This window comes from Amborella trichopoda, chromosome 4 (genome assembly GCF_054954075.1).
Source record: "Amborella trichopoda isolate Santa Cruz 75 chromosome 4, AtrichopodaSantaCruz75HAP2 v2.0, whole genome shotgun sequence".
NCBI lineage: Eukaryota > Viridiplantae > Streptophyta > Magnoliopsida > Amborellales > Amborellaceae > Amborella > Amborella trichopoda.
In genome coordinates, this window is record NC_142339.1 from 35,410,117 (window position 1) to 35,429,801 (window position 19,685).

Genomic DNA, 19,685 nt, shown 5'->3' on the forward strand with positions numbered 1-19,685 from the left:
TTGAGGCACTTTGTGCATCACCTTTTATGTGTTACAGATCTTTTTTTTTTTTTGGTTTGAAGCTGGTTAACTTGTTAAATAGAGAGAAAATGTACAAATCCACAAAGTGTGGTAAAAATGGCAGCCCACAAAATTGGTGCTCAGAGTACAAGGGTGAGAGGGTGAGAGAATAAACTCAAAAAGAACAAAAGAAATTGAGATTAAAAGAGAGCCAAAATGGGTTTGAGAAACGTAAACATAGGTGCAGAGCTTAAAACTAAAAGAGGTGGGGAGAGTCCTGAAAAAAGGTTGTGCCCGAGGCAAAAAGAGGGTGATGTGATCCTATCTTGTTATTTGAAATCCATAGTCGAGGTAGCGACCATGAAGCTCCAGGATAAGGTTGAGCATGAAATCTTGTTTGACCTTCTGAGCAAGAAAAATCCCTTGGAGACTAGCTACTAGTTGTAGGAAGACTAATGGAGGAGGGAAAAAGAGCGAAGAATTAGCGAAGGTCGGTATCTAGGAGATGGGGCAAAAAGAGAAGGGAAATTTAAGGAGAGGTAGAGGAGGGGAAGGGGTAGAGTGGGGGTTTCAAGGGGGATTGAGAAAAGATCTGTGACAGGATAAGGAAAGGTGCAAAAAGAAAAGATGTGACAGTGAAGCATGGGGCTGGGAGAATAGTGAAAGAGAAGAGAAAGAGAACAAAATAAGTGGTGGAGAAGAGAAAAATATAAACAAGAAACCCGAGATAAGGGAGAGTGAGGGAGAGATAGAGTAATGTGCGGGGAGATGAAGAAATGCTTAGGGCCCTTTTTTTCTCTTTTTCCTTCTCTCTTTTTTTTTCTCTTTTTCTTTCTCTGTTTTTTTCCTTCCTTTTATTGCAATTATTCTTCATCTTTTTTTTTGTCTTTTTTCTCCTTTTTTTTCCTTTTCTTTTACAAACTAGGGGGGAAAGCAGAGAGTTAAGAGGCAAAGAGAGAGAGAGGATGGGAAGAGGAAAGGTGTCGTAGAAGACGGGGGGGAATGTGTTACATAACTTTCAAATAAAAAAATGACTAGAGTATTGTTTTTTATGCACAATTAGCCCAAAGAACTCATATAACAATGTTAATTACATGGTACTACCAAGAAATTATTGTATAAATAAATAAGACAGGAAAAAAGAGGAAAGCTTCAATTTAATAGCAAATAATAAAATTGCGTCACCACATCACGTGGATTTTTGTAAAACATAATTTACTACTTTACATATCACCACATATTCTTCAAGAAAACAAAAAGTAGTAATGAAGTTACATTAGCGTTAAGCAATCTAAAAATTGATGTAATACCAAATTACCAATACAAGTCACTATTAGTATTTTAATTAAAAATAAAATTATCAGCTATTTAGTTATAGAAAGAGAACTAATTATGCATGCAAAGAGATGAAGAACCTTTTGAAGCATCTTGAGGAGTATTTCGTGCTAAACCACCAGCATCAACAAACCTTGCCAAACTTGGCCCATATACCTGCGAAACATAAAGCAAAGAAAAAACTCACTTCCTCCCAAAAAAATGGTTTCTGAATCATAAATTGAAGCCTGTATCTACAATAGTCATGAAGATTCTATGCTTCTTCAATACCAAATGTGTCTATACTTAACCATTTTCTTCTTCTATGATAATGCAAACTATAAGTTAGGCAGTTAAGGTGACAAGAAAAATTAGGATTTATGAAAATTATACATGTATCAAACACTAATATTATTAGCACATGTTACAATTTAATGGCACAGATGGTTCGATGAGTAGATGATTGCATAGAGGCACCCAATACAACTATGAGGTTCTATGAGTAGTTGAACCACTAATTCTTTGGGTCTTAATGTTGTTCTATTGGAAATTGTGGCCTTCAAATGCATTTGATTTACTTTATCCATCTACTTTATACTCATTTTTATTGTTTTTTGGCATTGATATGTTTGGGTGGTGTTTTAATCAATATAAAGTTCAAAAAAAAAAAAGGGGCTCAAAAGAGCCTTACCACATTAAAAATGTGGAAATGGACCTAAAACAACAATTGCACATCCAAAACCCTTAAACAAGCCTATATTTGATCTAAATAGATCAAAATTATAGTTTCTATAACAAATTTTATAAGTCCAATAGGACATAGAGTCACTAACCAAGGCCAAAACTAGGCTGCAAAACCCCTAATCACGGTCAAAATGAGAAAAGGACTTCAATCCAATATTTCTCAAATCCAAATGCTTGCAAAACAATCCAAAAAGGATCAAACTGACAAAAATGGTCAAGACAAACTAAATTGAACAATTTAGATATCATTCAAACACCAAATCCCGTTTGAAACACATAAGGGGTCTAATTCTGACATATCATTCAGCAATAAGCTCTAAAACGGATCCAATATGGCTCTAAAATTGATTCAATATGTATCAAATAGATCAAAAAGATTAAATTATACAAAATCGAATGTCCTATATATGTTGAAAGTACAGTAATAAATACGGGCATAAATGAAACGATTGATTCTATAGGTTATGTGTGAATTATAAACTTACACAAGGTTATTTTATTATAATTTTCCATAGAAGTAGTAATATAAACATATGACTAATCCCAAGAACAGGTCTCTTCATTCACTTCTCTTCTCTTCATACTATGTGTATCTATCTCTTTTTTTTGGGTAAATAACTATATCCCTCTCATGCACCTCTCTTTCTTTCTTCCCTTCACTCCCTTTCCTCCATTAATACTATCTAATTAACGTAGATCTAGATTGTATTTTTCAACTTGGTATTAGAACAAGTTCTAGATTAGAAGAAGTGAGAGTCAAGTGCTGAAACATCGGCCATGTAACTGCTGGTTTCAACAGTATGGCTAGACAATGAAAGAATGTTTGGCAATAAACCCTAACAGAGCTTTTTTTTAAGATCATGGTGAGAAGAAACATTGGCCATGTGTATCGAATAGCTCTACAACCATGTCACATCTGAAATTTGCAACCACAACTTATAATCAACTAGTCAATGCATTGTATGGTGCTTTTGGTGTTTATAAATAGTGTTCAAATAGAAATCTGGGGGTATTTCCGATTCATCAGCATTGTGATTTGTTTTTTGCCTTGAAAAAGTAACAATGCCACAGCAAACATCAAGTACAGATGCTCTGATCTCCGAATCGCTACGGTCAAATGTTGAAGGTACTAACAATCTGGAATCGGCTAGATCTGTTAAGTTATCCCCTGGAGGGTTAAAAATGCTGGGTTATATTAATGCTTGTATAGTGAAACGAAATGTAAAGGAGCTTTCTTATGCCTACTAGGCAGATGAAATGATTATCATGAACTGAATTTTAAGCTTTCTACAACTAAACTTGAGTTGCACAGTTATGAATTGTAATACTTCAAAGGTGTTATGAGATGTAGTGGTTGAAGCCTACATAGCAAAATCTATGAGATGGAGCAATAAATAGACAAATTTAAACAAAGAGATTTATCATTTGGTGAAAATTATATTGCTTTATGGGGTTTTTGAGATGAGCTGAATCACTATAACCCATAAACTGCTCCCATTGTGCAAAGGAGCCTAGAGAAAGGTTGGAACAAAATAAGATATTTGAACTTTTTTAAAGGGTCTTATTCCCGAATATCAATATATTAGATTGAATAGTTTGGGTGGTGAAACTTTCCCATCACTTGGTACAGTTTTTTCCCTCCTCGAACGTAATAAAAGTTTCCAAAAAATTATGGCTGTTTATATAGGTGAACTTAAAAGATCTGCCTAGAGGCTTCATCTTAAGGTGAAGCAATGTCAGCAATTAATCTTGAAAATCTATAGGGTGAGAGAGGTTTCATCCAAGCTACCCATCCCTTGATGAGCTATCATCAATCAAGGTTGGGATTAACATCTTATCCCCCAGATTTCCAAACCCTAATTGCCTTTGATTCCAAACTATGCATTAAACTATGTTTAATATCACATGAGCCCATAAAATACCAACATATTTCCATTAATTATATAATGTAATTTGGAAAAAGGCAGAGAGAAAAATAAGAGGGCATGCCACCCATAGGGATTATCTCTCTCCTTTCTCATGAAAGGAGAGAATAGATATTCCAAGACATCTCTCTTTTAGCTTTAACCAACTCATACATGTGATCAATCAAAACAAAACAAATGGATAAGACCACTTTACACATGGGATGGTTCCTTAACTGACATTTGTCCAGCCCTTAATCAACATCCAAAATGCCCTTTGACCTTAAGTACAAATGACCAAGAGCTGCCCCCTTAATATAATAAATTGGTGCAATCAATAAACACGAGTATGAGAAGCGAATCCTTAGCCGCATGTCATCATGATGTCACCACATGGTGGCACACCAAGTGGCCCACGTGTGGGCCCCAATTGTTCATGTAGTGTCCATTCACCTCTTGGACCCCACGTGTGGCATTCTTGCATTTGTTGTTTAGGCCCCTTTTATCAGATTGAAAAATTTATAAAAAAATTTTAAATATCCACAACAATCATTTTTGAGCTCATAGAAAATCATCAAAGGGAATTAGGCACCTTGGGTTTGGAATCACTGAACTAGGGCACTTGATGCAAATAAAAATTGGGGTTATAAAAATCTTGTTTTATTTTATTTTAATGCATTAATTTTTGTTTTAGTAAATAGCGTAGTGTGTGAGTTGTTTAGTGGAGGGTAGTGCATGAGTTGTTTTGGGGATATGGTTGGTTTTAATATTAGGCAAAGAATTAAGTTGGTTTTTAATAGATAAATATTATTAAGTTTAGTTAGGATAAGGCTTACTTGAGATGGTTTGATAAGGGAGATATGAGTTTTAAGGAGAGTAGTTTGATCTAGAAGACGTGAGTTTTAGGGGGAGGAAGCGATAGCGAGAGAGAGAGAGAGAGAGAGAGAGAGAGAGAGAGAGAGAGAGAGAAGTTAATTTTTGTGGATTCTTTTTAATTTATTTCTTTATTCTAAGCGTATTTAAAGGGAAGAAGTCCCCCTTTGTAAACGGAGAGATTGGAATTGAGTAAAGAGTTGATCTTGTGAAAAGATCTTTGGGGTGGACTCCCTTGCAGACCCAGAGATAGGGTATATTCTCTCATCCTTTATGTTATTATTATTTTAATTATTTATTCCTTTCATCTTCCCTGTATCAATTGGTATCAGAACAAGTAAGATCCATCAATCACAATGTTGTTGAAACTTGCTCTTATACTCGAGGATATATTGTCGCAAATCTTGAAATTTGTGCGTCAACAAATTAAAGAGAGCATGAACACAGCCATGGAGGGTATCCGAAGAGACATAGGCAAAATTAAACAGCGAGTGCAACAGTTGGAGAATACTATTATTTGAGAAGAGGGTGCTTGCAGCCGTGAAGATCCGACACCAAATCTCACTGTAGAGACAAATTGAGTTCCCCGACCGACTTGAGGTGCTGATCCAGAATGTCAAGAAAATATTTGCAGAGAAGATTCACGTCCTACAGAGCGTCTACGAGATCTCATTCATAGATTGCAATCGGAGGAAGAAGAACACGAAAAGGTAGAAGATCAAGAATCAACTACTAATCCAAGCATAATCACACATCACAACATGCTTTGAGACTCATGAATTACAAGTGGTGGAAGGTGCAAGAGATTTTGGCATCACAATTGATTTTTTAAGCATATCACGACTTTGTTTGTTTAGAATCACCAATCAAAAGTTTGACAAGACAAGAGTGAAAATTTCAGTTGAAACAAAGAAAATAAGATAATGAAGGAAAATTTTTGAATTCTATAAGCTCTAGGTTGAGCTTCTCCCAACCCGAGAGGATGATGCAAATAAAATTTGGGGTTATCAAAATTTTATTTTATTTTATTTTAATGGATTAATTGTTGTTTTAGTGAATAGGGTAGTGCGTGAGTTGTTTAGTAGATAGGGTAGTGCGTGAGTTGTTTTGGGGATAGGGTTGGTTTTAATATTAGGCAAAGAATTAAGTTGGTTTTAAAGAGATAAATGTTTATTAGGTTTAGTTAAGATAAGGCTTACTTGAGATGGTTTGATAAGGGAGACGTGAGTTTTAGGGAGAGTGATTTGATAAGAAGACGCGACATTTAGGGAGAGAGAGAGAGAGAGAGAGAGAGAGAGAGAGAGAGAGAGAGTTTATTTTGTGGGTTCATTTTTATTTATTTATTTGTTCTTCTAAGTGCATTTAAAGGGAAGAAGTCCCTCTTTGTAAACAGAGAGATTGGAATTGAGTAAAGAGTTGATCTTGTGAATGATCTTTGGGGTGGACTCCCTTGCACACCCAGAGAGGGGGCATATTCTCTCACCTTTTATTATTATTTTTATTTTAATTATTTCTTCCCTCCATCTTCCCTACATCAGCACTCCACTCGGCTCACCTTGATACGCTCTACAACTTTCTCAAATCAACCCAACGAGACCCATGACCCACTATCTCTAACTGGGGCTCACAACTAGCCCATTAAAGCCAAAAATAGGTAGTAGGATTCAAGATTTAGTAGAATACAAGTACAACCCCAAGGACAAGTACACTAAACGTCACACACAAGGGTTCGGGGTTTCCTCTCTATACACATGTGCATGCCCTTCGTTGGGTACTCTCTCGGGAAGGTAGGCTTCACATATAAAGCAGTTGTCACATGCACATGGGGCGCATGAAGTTGTGTCGGGGATTTATCCCTCATGCTAACAGACTGCTTCATCCCTGCTGGAACACTATGTCCTGGATCCGACCACGAGCACACATCAACCTTGATTAAGGGATTACCCTTAAACCTTCACAATAATAATACGGGCCATTGCCAAAACCCTATGGTCAAAGGTTTTTGTGACTCGAGATATACCTCCCAAGCCCCAAACTGTGTTGGCCCAGTGAGACACAAAGGTAGACAACCACCCAACCGTCACTTCCCCGAGCTTGAGCTCTCACTAGAGACAACAAATCAATTAAGGGTATGAATTACACAATATTAAGGCCTTGAAATCCACACCAACCCAAAATAGTGGACTATAGGTTCAACCCCAAGGAGAAGTACTAGTACGACACTTATGTTGGCGTTCCTCTCTTCGTAGATGTACACACTGTTCCAAAAACTACTAGGCGGACCCTAAGTGTGCCCAGAACCTCAAGGACCCTTAGGCAAAAACGTTTTAGAAATATGCATATATGTGTTATCTAAATGCACATATATGAAAATATTTGTGTTAGTTTTTGATTTTTTTGGCATTTATATGAATAACAACTAAAGTTTTTTCATGCAAACATATATGCATAAATGTTGAAACATGTTCAAAACTTCAAATCATTGAAAAATTAATGAAAAAACATACATAAGTCCATGGTGTATTAGTCTCCTATTTCTCCAATCCACATTCCATGGTGATACACGATCATGATACCCAGTTACACACACATAGACATAGTCACATGAAGTCTAGGTTTCAAATGAAAGTACAAATACTAATAGTCTAAATGTCCAAATGTTTGTACGGTTTAGATTTGATTTATTTTATCATTTTCCCTCTTTGGGGGTTTATAATACCCCCCAATACTTTTAAGTCTAATTCGTGGATCAAAATGACGGCCTCTTTTAATAAACAAAAAAGGACCCAAGCCTTGGGCGCCCACCGTGGACTGGGCATAGATACCAACCTAGGCGCCCACCTAGGCAATGCCTAGGTACTGGCACCCGAGGGAGGGTCGCGCCAGCTAGGTGTGTGGCATAGGCCCCTTTGGACACCTAGGCCCTGGGCAGACCATTTTTTTCTTAAACAATGCATGTGCACATCCTTCACCGGGATCTCTCCCTGGAAGGCAGCTTCCTATCAAATGTAATTGTCATATGCACATGTTGTGGATGAGGCTATGTCAAGGATTTGCCTCTTGTCCTCACAAGCCATCTCTTCCATGTGGGAACATGTTTTCACGACACCTACCATAGGAACACTTCGACCTCGACCGAGGGTTACCCTTAAACCCTCATAGGAACTGGGCCATTGCCCAAATCCCGTGGTCAAGTACTTCTGTGACTCAAAGAAATATCTTCCAAGTCCCAGACTACCTAAGCCCAATGAGTCACAATGGGCCAGCAAGCCACCCAAATGGCCCCTCTCAAGTCCTGAGCTCTCGCTAGAGCCAACAAAACAATAAAAAAATATGAATTACTTGGTGTCAAGGCCTTGAAAGGCCACAATAAACCAACATATAACAAGTTGAAGACCAAAATTTTTACGACCATACAAAACGACCTATTAAGGTAACAAAAGGATACCACTTTAATTAAGTACAGATGAGAAAAACCATCGTCATAGCAATGGTCAACTCAAAATGCATGCATGTACAACTTACAAATTAGGAGTGTATAGAATAACAAAAATCTCAGAGTAAAGAAAGAGAGAAGAATCCATTTGGACTATACCTCACTTAAATTTACAAATGAAATGCTTGCTTCTACATTTATCCAAAAAGAGACAAAATTAATCCGCAATCAAATGTACCTTTTCTATTATTGACCCCAAATCTAAAATACCCACAATATGAACTCATAGACCACCAAAAAAATTATGAATCACTCTTACTCTTGGCAGTACAGGAAATTAAATCATAATTTTTTTTGTTAATCTAAGACATTAGACTTCGAAAGACTACAAAAAGATGAATTCATAATTTTGATAGAAACTAAGTTCGCATAAAATCCAGGCTATGTTTAGAACATGCATCTATACATTCATCATACATATACAGAATATATAACTGAATGAGTTGCATGCATGTTGACACATCTGCATGCATGCAAAAAGTACCATTCCAAAGACATCATCATCATATATAAACTTACATTTTTCTCTAATTACTATATAATTTCATGCAATACAATCATCCAATCACTGATTACGTTACACAGAAATTAAAAATAAAATCTTTAAGTAGAAAAGTATTAGAAGTTAATGAGGACGACGTACATCAAAACCATAAACACAAAACTTAGATTTCACTAGTTGTGTTGCCATGCCAAAGCCCATAGCTCCAAGCCCCACAAAACCAATTATTTTTACTGGTTTTGATTCTGCCACGCTTTGTTCTGCCAGTTGCAAAGGGTTATATATATCATCACTAGCAGCAACACTCACGCCAATTGTTCTTTCCCAAATCTGTAGGTATACATAAGTCAAATACTAGAAGTTTTGCACAGTCAACTCCAAAAGCCACAAATATTTCAAAAATAAATATGTTTCACAGTGAAAAACCTTGACAAGTGAAGCATCAGAGTATTCCCCATAGCCACATGAAGATCCTGGGACAAAAAATAAACAACAAATGACAGCTTCAATGCATGTGTCTCACAAAAGCAGTGCAATTATAAAGCAGCACATGATTTGTTTTAAATATTATATTGGAAGTAAATAGTTTTAAAATTAAAGAACCAAACCATAAACAAATTGTTGATGGGTAACTGCTAAAAGTGGAAGAGGAAATGTAAGCGACTTGGCCAGATCCAGAATATGCCCCTGATGGTCAGATATAAATTTCCCATGAGCTATGGAACCTACTCATAGGACAACTAACAATATCCATATAAAAAATATTTCACTGTTCAGGATATCAAATTGTCTACAAATTCTCAAATGAATTCATTCCTAACATGAAATATCTGCTGAAGAACATCAAGAAACAAAAGATTATAAACTGAAAAAAAAACAATTATAGCAACCACAGTCAAACATATTCTTTTGCGTTTTTTACCCCTTATTAGTAAAGCATATTGCTTATCACAAAGAAAAGGACAAAACATCATCACCACATTAGCTTTATCAGTATCAGTGAAGATAGGTGAGACAGAAAGCACAACAAGTGATAACCTCACCAGATCCTTTACAGAAGCATTCAAAGAGCAGTCCTTCACATAATTTCCCTCTATCATTTGAGGAACACGATTAGCAAACATCCTGCATAAATCACGTGGAAGTATCAGATTTTTCGTTGAATGTCCATAGCATGAATATTAATCAAATGCAATTTTTCGGGTCAAAGAACCACAGAAATGCATGGAATGTCCAAATGCAATAATGTAAACCTCTAGATTCCTCTACCCGCTCTATCAAGATTGTTTTAAAGTTCACGGAACATTCTAAATAAGCTATTCAAACATTAACTGAGTGTTTAAAAAACTCGATCACCGGCCGAACAGGTCAACCACCGGTTCCCAATCAACCCGGTGAAACAGCCAACTCATTCCGGTTTGCCCAATTCAGGCATCTCAAGCTAATAAAAAAATTTATACAATTTTCCAAAAAAAAATGAAAAATAAAAATAAAATTGATTTACGAATAAAAAATTGACATCTATGACACACATTATGATGAAATTGAAAAAGGGAAATGAATACCAAGAGTTTGATTCTAGTTTGAGTGGGACACAATTATTTCAAAAATATGGAAATGTAATAAATTTTAAAATTTTATATGTCTAGCAAATGCATAACATTTATGATTAAAAACTAAAAATATAAAATATTTGATTGTTGATTAACCATAAAACAGAAATTAAAAAAATTCGATTGAGCAAAATTCTTTAAGAATAAAAAATCCAAAGAAATAGCGAAAAAATGAAAAGCAGAAATAAAAAATAAAAAATAAAAACACAAAAAAATCTAAAAAAATATAAAATACATACATCAAGATTTAAAATTTAAAAAATAAAAAACACTGTGGAAAGAAATTGGTGGAAAATGGCCGAAAATTAAAAAATATCAATTTTTCATAGTTTTCATTTTTTATTGAAAATAATTGGTTAGGACTTTTATAGATCGGTGTTATAGAAGCATTTTGGGACAAAATCGAATTATTTTCATGAAAGAATTATAGAGAAATCAAAGATTTTCTCTTTTGGGTTCAAAAAAACTCTACAAATTTGATATCCCGATTTCTCTAGTTTTCATTTTCCATCCAACAAACTCTTGGGGTTTCGATAGAGGATTAAACATGACTAATTTGGAAGAAGTTTAAGTTTTTTGGTTAACAATCCAGAGAGAAATCGAAATAATGACAGCTTTGAAGTTTAGGTTCAAGAAACACACTTTTTTTATGAGAAACCATAGTTAAAATCTCAATCAATCCAATGCAATAGATTTGGATAAAAAATAGGAGTGAAAAGATTGATTATGGAGGAAAACTAGTATTCGATCAATTATTAATTAAAAAATCTGAGAAAAAAAATAACCCCTTTTTTAGTTTTTTGCGTAAGTAAAATAGTACCGGATGACTCCCCCAAGTCTTGGCAGGAGCACCGGTTCTGAGTCAATTAAAGTGGTTCAAGTCGAGTGGCCAGTTTGTTCAAGACAAGTGGCCAGTTTGTTCAAGACAAGTGGCCAGTTTTTTGAACATTAGTTTAACTTATCAATAGTGGAAAAGAGAAAAACTTCAAAAATAAGCAAATAAATAAAGAGGTGAATAGAGTGAAGTTGGCTCAAAACACATATTATTAGGACAATCTGATGATATTTTACGTTTTACGTTGTAGTGCCCCCCCCACCCCCAACCCCACCCCCACCCCGAATTTAAGGCTCAATTTAACGCTCATGTGAAGTATTAACATATGAGCGTTTTTAAGCATTTTTCTATTTAAATGTTCGCATCTAATACTTGCTTAAGTGATGGTATCCATTAAAATCGCTTCAAGATAGATCACTATTTTTATTAATTATATTTTGGGAAGAATAATACCCATTCATGGGGATAGTGTCATTCAGAGGGTATGATATGCAAAAATGTTGTAAAATAAACTGACATTGGGAGGGTATGAGCCCATAACCTTTTCAATAAAGTTTAACATTCTACCACTATGCTATCAATGATACTTGTGGACAATATGCAAAACTTTATAAATAGTAGAAATCAAAATCGTTTTAAGAAAAATAAATAGTAAGGATAGTATTAAATTATTTTGCGTTAAATAAACTTTGTTTATGTTTTTCTTATTTTATAATTTCTTTTACATTTTTTAAATTTTACACAATATTATTTATAAAATAATAATATAAACAAATTGAGGAAAAGGTTAACGTAATATAAAATAATTGAACAGACATGTCTTTACCATATTGCCTTTTTGGCTCGAAGTATAAGAGACCTAAGATATGTAATATAGATACAACACTGGTGTCAGCGTCCATGTAAAACTAGAGTGGATAACAAAAAGAAAAAGTACGCACCACCAAAGGTTTGTTAGGAAGTAACATTGAATGGCACTAGTGTAAATTTAGCTTCAATTTAATGCATTTAATGTAAAGAGATGTTGGTGTAATATTTTGTATTTGTAAAGAGTGTTAGTGTAAAATGTACCTTAAATTGTATTATACATAAGATAAAATGAATAGGTTATCCATCTAATTATAGAGGGTGAAAAGAATTGTAGAAACTCGCAGCCCCATCCTCACTATCTCTCTCTCTCTCTCTCCCTCCCCAACTCTTATTTTCTCACACAGTATTAGAGCAGGAGAAAGAATTTGTCCAAATTCAAATGGTAACATAGCAGGAGAAAAATCTGTCAAGTAACCCCAATCCCATGAGTTATCTCCTTCCTCTTTAATCTAATTTCACTTCTTTTCTCCTTCTCTAATCAGATTATTCCCTATTTAGTTTCCTTTTTTCTTAATCATTTCTCTACCATAAAACGTAGTTCCATCTCCTTCTTCCCTTTCTCAAATCTGATTTTGATCTTTTTCCCAATCTTCTTTTGATCCTCTACCTTAAATTCTTCCTTCCCAATCATTTGATACAATCAAAGTCTCTATCCAAACTCCTTTGGATCTAATTTTTAGATCTAAATTCTCAATCTAAATCATTTATTCCTTCTAATTATCCCATTTTGTGGCTTCAACTCTTCCTTTCTTCCCCAACTTGTTTCGAAAAAGCTAACCTAGACAAATTTCCTTACATGGATCCACCAAATCTTGTCTTTCATTCATAGTGTTGATCTTATGGGTCACTTGGATGGATCTGATTTATGACAAGAAAGGTCAAGCACTAATTGACAATAAAGGTCAAGCACTGAATCACGAAAGCTAACATGGATGAATTTCCTTACATGGAATCGCCAAATCTTGTCTTTCATTCATTGTATTGATATATGGGTCACTTGGATGGATCTGATATATGATCAAATCAAAATCCAGTATATAATGCTTGGATGAAGCAAGGTCAAGCACTGATTGCCTCCATTACATTCATGTTATCTCTTGCTACTTGGTATTACAGATGACGGTAATGGGATAGAACTGGGGGATTGCCTGCATGATACTTATTCCCAAGTCTTGGAAGCAAGGTCTATGTAGCTGGAAAAGAAATTTCAAAACCTAAAAAGAAACACATCCACTATCATGGGGTATTTGGACAAAATGAAGATGATCATTGATCAACGTGCAACTATGATGTCGGCTAACATCTGCTCAACGTAAAGGCAGTTGGGCAACGTGCCTGCCCTTGCTGCACTAACAGCACAACTAGGTCAGCCTGTCACATAATGTCGAAGGTACTCCTCCTAGATTGCATTCACCCTTTCTGTCTAGACATCTGTCTAAAGGTGGTTGTTCGTCCCCATTAACTTGAACAAGTGCCCCAATAACTTCCAAGGTGATAGATTTATTATGTTAACCTTTTCTTCCATAATCATATTTCATCTTGTATATGCTTCTCACATCCAAGATGTACAAATTGGCTAATTGATCCCATTCCTGGAAAGGTGAAAGTTCTCATGTTCCCTCTACTCTTTCATTTCTTTGCATATGGTAACATATCCATCAAAACAAATTGTAACCCTAACCCAAATATATTTAAGGAGTTACAATCGATGTTTTTGAGGTATTTCATTAATGCGTATATATTAAATGTACAAATCAGAGCCTTACTTTCATGGAAAACATGCACTACAGGATTCATGATACGATTTAGCAAAGTTTTACACTGTCTACCTACCTAATGCTACCTACCTCCTTTACCCAAGCCTGCGAAGGGTTAAGGGAATGTTTAAGGTCCTCACCCTTATTAGACCAGAAAACATGCACTATAATTGTTAACAAATAGGTAAAACAGAATTCTAGGGAGACATTTCCTAAGATGGAACATGAGAAAGCCGTAGGGAGACATCTCTGAACTAGCCTAGGGTATTTTTGAAACTCAAATTTCCTTTAAAAATAGGTGACAGGTTGCTAGCCTGGCATATTTTTGAAACTCAACTTTCCTTCAAAATAGGTGAAATGTTGACACACAAGGAACTTACTTTTGTTTGCACATACCCTGGACAAAAAAACCAAAAGCGTTCTATCAATCACACACTCATGTACAGCATGAAAGCACGAGATAGAACTGAAGACAAGCTATGGTTATACGTGTCGACTACAAATGGAAACTACAATCACCATGAGCATCCAGCAGCATTCGATAGTATGTCATAGAGAATCCGAGAATGAATTCCAGCCCGAACGCCTAGACACATGGCCTCCACAGCAGATACTAGGTGAATACCCTCCAGCATTTGAATGACCAACTTCATATTACTGCATTTTGAATCAAAAAGATAATAACGCATTAAATATAGCCCAAAATAAAATCTTGCCAGCTAACAAGACAATTGATATACAGTTAACATTGTCAAAAAAAAGAAAAAAGACAATTGATATAGCCAGCAAGGATCAACATGTAGCATAGTAATAATGTAAAAGTTTGAGTCATTGAAAATTTGTGAAAACAAAACTTAATATAATTTAAGATATTTCCATAACAAATAAAATTATTTGTAACCAACAATTTCATTAAAGTATGAGATAAGAGGTGGATTTCTAATAATACGATAAAGGGCCAATTGAAAGATAATGAGGACTGTGACTTGTAATTGACATGGTGAGAAAGTTGGCAGTCACTGGATTGCTCATGGAAGTGGTAAGATAAAAGGCCGATTTCTAATAATACCATAAAGGGCCAATTGAAAGATAATGAGGAGTGACTTGTAACTGAAATGGTGAGAAAGGTGGCAGTCACTGGATTGCTCATGGAAGTGGTAAGATAAAAGACTGATTTCTAATAATAACATGACGGGCCAATTGAAAGATAATGAGTAAATTGTAACCGAAATGGTGAGAAAGCTGGCAGTTGTTGGAGTGCTCATGGAAGTGGTGGAAACATGCAGTGAAGAGCAAGCCAGCTGTGATGGCAGTCACTCGATGGATTATTAGAGACTGTGTTGAATGAGGCCTGAGAAGGAGGCAGCCAAAAGGAATGAGAAAGGAATCTGGGAGAACATCGGACCAATGACGAATCTGGGAGAACAGTGGAATACCATGATGACCAACAAATCTACAATGGACTTTGAATTTGTGTAAAATGAGCTTCTAGTAATTTGGGGTTCCAGGTCTCTACCAACAACTCAAAATTGGATATGGACCTAACCATCTCTGAAAGGAATACACAAAATAAAACTATTTTCTCATAGACATGCCTATCTGAACAACAAAAAATATAAACTTCAACATAAAGACTCAAAAAATAATTTCTATAAAAAAGAGACATGGCAAGAAGTTGACAAGAGTCACTACACCTATTGTTCATAGCTTTGACCATAACTAAGAAAGATCTCAAGTGAAAGATCCTGGAAACAAATCTATATATATATAAGAAGAACCTTAAAAATGCCTATAGGCGAAATGCTACAGTATTTCGCCACCGCCACGAACTTGCTATGTCTGTGGCAGTTTATTGAACAGACCCACCCATTACAGTTCCGCATGAGTTTTTGACCGTCATGGACCTAGTATGTCCGTGACGATACCGCCATTAGGCCATGACGGTACTGCCACGGACATGCTAGGGATGTGGCAGTCGAAAAAAGCACGTCGCCCGATTTTTTTGGATGGTGATGAGCCTATGGGTAAAAATATTGTTCATTTTCGTCCATAGGCATTGCGTAGTGTCTTCCATATATATATATATATATATATATATATATATATATATATATATATATATATATAAATCTCAAGTTAATTATGTCCTGGAAGGTACAAAAGAGAGAAAGGGGCGGCTATCTAGCGGGAGTCGCGGCGGTAGTATGCCACGAGGTCCCTATGGACAAGGGGACAAATCATCGCTTTTGGGCGCAGGCAGCCCACTACCATCTATCCCATTGCATTCCATGTAACTCACATGGACTTGAATATATATACCTCATGGAAACCAAACCAATCCAGCCTCTCAAAAATAGAAGAGATAGAAAGTTAAATATATCAAATCAGAATGGGACTTAGAGGAACCATGCCAGAAAAATTATTATGATTTCCACGACCTGCCAACCTCACCAGAGCTTCTAAAAAAAAAAAAGCAATGTTATATTAAGAAAGATAAGGAGCAACATTGTGCTCATGTATCCCTTTCTTTAGGAATCCTCTATGATGATTAGAAGGTAACTCAGGAGAGACTCAGAATACCAGGTATTCAGCTCCTCTTTTTTCTTATAACTCATTGCTCCCATTCAAGATTTTATTCCTGTTTTGATCCAAGAAGCTATATTCTAATATATTGTGCATGAAGATAGTGAGTGAATAACTCTTTATGTAAAATGCTGCTTCATGGATATGAATGAAATTCTATGAAGCGAGATGTCAAGAAATGAGATACTTAAATCAACCTACATGCACCCACATGAAAAGCATATAACCATGTGGTTCACAGACAAAAAACAATGTAAGACATGAAAGGACTTCGCAAGTGATCAAATATTCAAAAGACCTTAGATGCAGGAAAAATGGAATACAGGAAAGTTCATTTTATACATCTTCTAAAGAAAAGAAGATACGGCACCTGCTAGCACCAATTCTTCCCTCCAAAACGTACAGCCTTTCACTCATTGCTGTTCAGATGGCCCATATTTTTATCAATAAAATGGAAGAAATCCCTATCTTTAAAAACCATTTCAAACATCTTTCATACCTCACTTCAAAGTAATGCATCAAGAGCGAATTTTGAGACTTACCACAAAGGACAGGTCGTGCTTTTTCAATTGCATTGGATTTTCCAGAAGCAGTAACCTGAAAAGATCAAACAGAAGTATATAGGAATGTAATCAATCTGGAACTGTAGATTACTAAATTAGTTAATTTAAAATGATTCCATCCAGCAATCAGAGTTGTAATCAAGCCAAATGTGCAGCACTCAATAGGGTATCCACATTAGTGAAATAGAAAATTTATCTCACAATAATTTTTCCGGTCGAATCTTCAGAAACGCTCTGAAGAACATGCACATCTACAAGGAACAAGCTCCCTGCCTCTGCGAGAATAAAAGAAATACATCACATTTGGAGAAGGAAACACATGTCACTGCACATTAACACAAATTTGTTGATAAAATAAATTATCTGAAACATTATTTCAGTAAAAAAGCAAGCAGAAACCTTCACCTTAAAGAAGTATCTAATTTATGGTAAGTACACCAGAAATAAAAATTCTGACAGCAGTCTTATCCAACAAAATTCAATACAGGGTGATTAACAGCCTCATCATAGAAGACCAGGATAAAATGCTCATATTTCCTTTCCAAGTTTTAATATACATAAGATAATGGAAATACCATCTTATAACAAACAAACCAAATATTCCCAGCTCGGGCAAATAGCACTTAAGCAACAGAAAGGGATAGATAAAGACAGTGCTCCACGAGTCCCCCAATTTCCCTATTGTGTACTTGAAGATACATCCCGACATAATAGACAACATGACCATACATGATACATGTTGGGGATTTCATTGCTCCTTAATATGTGTCCAACACATATTATAGAACTGCCATGTTTGTCAACATGAAGTATCCCGGCATTTTAAATTAGAAAATAGAGCTCAATAAGGTTTGCCCCCCTCAGGGTTCAAACCCAATACCTCACTACATAAGTAGTCCACTCTAGCACGCAGGTTATGCACCTTAGATGATAGTGAAATACATATGTTTATATAAAGGTTAAAAACCTCATGGTGGGTGCACACATGGGTATCGAACCCTCAACCTCTCTTATCTTTGCTTTAAACCGCCAAACACTCTAAACACCTGGGACACTAGGAGTTGATGTACGAAACTTGAAAAATAAAAATATAAGGAACTTAAGGAGAAAATAATCTTCTAAAAGATAATTGCACTCTGATTTTTAATATTTTATATAAAATACATAATTCATAAAAAACGAAGAACCATACAGCATGCCAGGAAGCACAGGGTCTTTGGTCTGCCATACTAGACACTCCCCGAGAAATACTAAACACCACACTCACATCAATGTCCCTGTAACATTCGTTAAAAAAAGAATATGAACCAGGAATCCTATTTCATATTTGTGAATTCACATATGAACATATAAACCTAAGAACAGTTCATTTTCGAACAGTTCATTTACTCAAAAAAAAAAACTTAGGATGCTCATTTTAAAGAATAAGTAGAGTAATGACAAGAAACACAACCCATGTTAGATTTCATACCGCGAATGTCATGATCCATAATCATTCACACCAATTCCAAGAAATCAAGATCGTGTTCATAGTTCGGGGTAAACACAACTAATTTATCTATGTCCCAACTCAACCACCATATAGTATGCAACACAAAGCAAAACCTCCCCATGTAAAATTTTAAGTAATTTGTCTCATACGATCAAACCGCTTTTTTTTTTTTTCTTTTTTTTAGAATGTTAACCTTTAATTGATGAATGAAAGAGTACAACGAACCACAAAGTATAGGCTATCCACAGGGCGGAAGCTCTAAGTACAAAAAACCGTTCCGAGAAAAGGGGGTGAGAGAGAAGAATCAAAAAGTCATCTTTTTATAAGTTACATTAACAACGAGGCAAAGAAACCAACAAAAAGATGCCAATCCAAAACATCAATCCTATAAATCACCCAACGTAGCAGCCTCTTTAGCTAGAGTGTCTGCTGCCTGGTTTGCTTCCTTCCAAGTATGCCTCCATAAAACATGTATATCCCTGCAAAGGTAGTTAATCTCATCAAAAATATGAGCCAAAACCAATGGGGGAGGAATTGGTAACCCAAGTAATAACATTCTTGGAATCTCCCTCTATTATAATGAATTCTACCCGATGTGGTCCAGGAAGCTTGAGCCCTTCCAATAGTGCTATCGCCTCCACTTACATAGAGTCAGTGTGACCGATATTTTTTGAGATGGAGGCAACCGTTGAGCCAGAATGGTCTCTGAGGATCACACCTATACCCGAAGGCCCGGGGTTTCCAAAGGAGCACCCATCGAAGTTAAGCTTTAATTGGCCCTGGAGAGGAGGTCTCCAATTCGACGCTTGATGTAGGAGCTTTCGACTACCAAACCTCATTCAAATCATTCAAAAAAATATCCATCAAAATACAGCCCTAATAAACCTCTCCACAGTTTCACGATTTGTGTATCGTATCACAGGATAAGTACAAGTGTCACAAAATAAAGAAAAATAATATCCCTTTCTCCTAGAACATACTTTGAGAACCAACCAAAATGTCCTAGAAACCCCCAGATTTGACCTAATCATGTGCATGGCACTGTTGAACCACAGAAAAGGAGCTTCACCAAGGAAACTTCAGAGTTGCATCAAGCAATTAAGATACATTGGACCAAGTATAAGATGGCATTATGGAGA

General features: G+C 35.8%; 1 protein-coding gene and 1 long non-coding RNA gene across 4 annotated transcripts in view; both read right to left on the minus strand.

Moving 5' to 3' along the window:
- LOC18428679 (ketose-bisphosphate aldolase class-II family protein) overlaps nt 1-19,685 on the minus strand; it is a 109,098-nt gene that overhangs the window by 85,005 nt on the left and 4,408 nt on the right. Inside the window, exons 5-13 of one of the 2 annotated variants that reach the window (XM_020663864.2) lie at nt 17,256-17,329; nt 17,034-17,088; nt 16,862-16,910; nt 14,428-14,565; nt 9,877-9,958; nt 9,442-9,520; nt 9,260-9,306; nt 8,975-9,163; nt 1,416-1,491 (exon numbers count right to left, since the gene is read on the minus strand). In XM_020663864.2, coding sequence (XP_020519523.1) covers nt 1,416-1,491; nt 8,975-9,163; nt 9,260-9,306; nt 9,442-9,520; nt 9,877-9,958; nt 14,428-14,565; nt 16,862-16,910; nt 17,034-17,088; nt 17,256-17,329 — 789 coding nt within the window. The remainder of the gene's footprint in view (nt 1-1,415; nt 1,492-8,974; nt 9,164-9,259; nt 9,307-9,441; nt 9,521-9,876; nt 9,959-14,427; nt 14,566-16,861; nt 16,911-17,033; nt 17,089-17,255; nt 17,330-19,685) is intronic. The other variant, XM_088865124.1, reaches the window with a different exon arrangement.
- Nucleotides 18,854-19,323, minus strand: LOC148782423 (uncharacterized). Of its 2 annotated transcripts, none has more exons than XR_016054417.1 (2): nt 19,192-19,323; nt 18,854-19,025 (listed from the first exon to the last, which is right to left on the minus strand). It is a non-coding gene; the product is annotated as an uncharacterized LOC148782423 (long non-coding RNA). The 2 variants fall into 2 exon arrangements; XR_016054416.1 differs by having other exon boundaries at nt 19,137-19,272.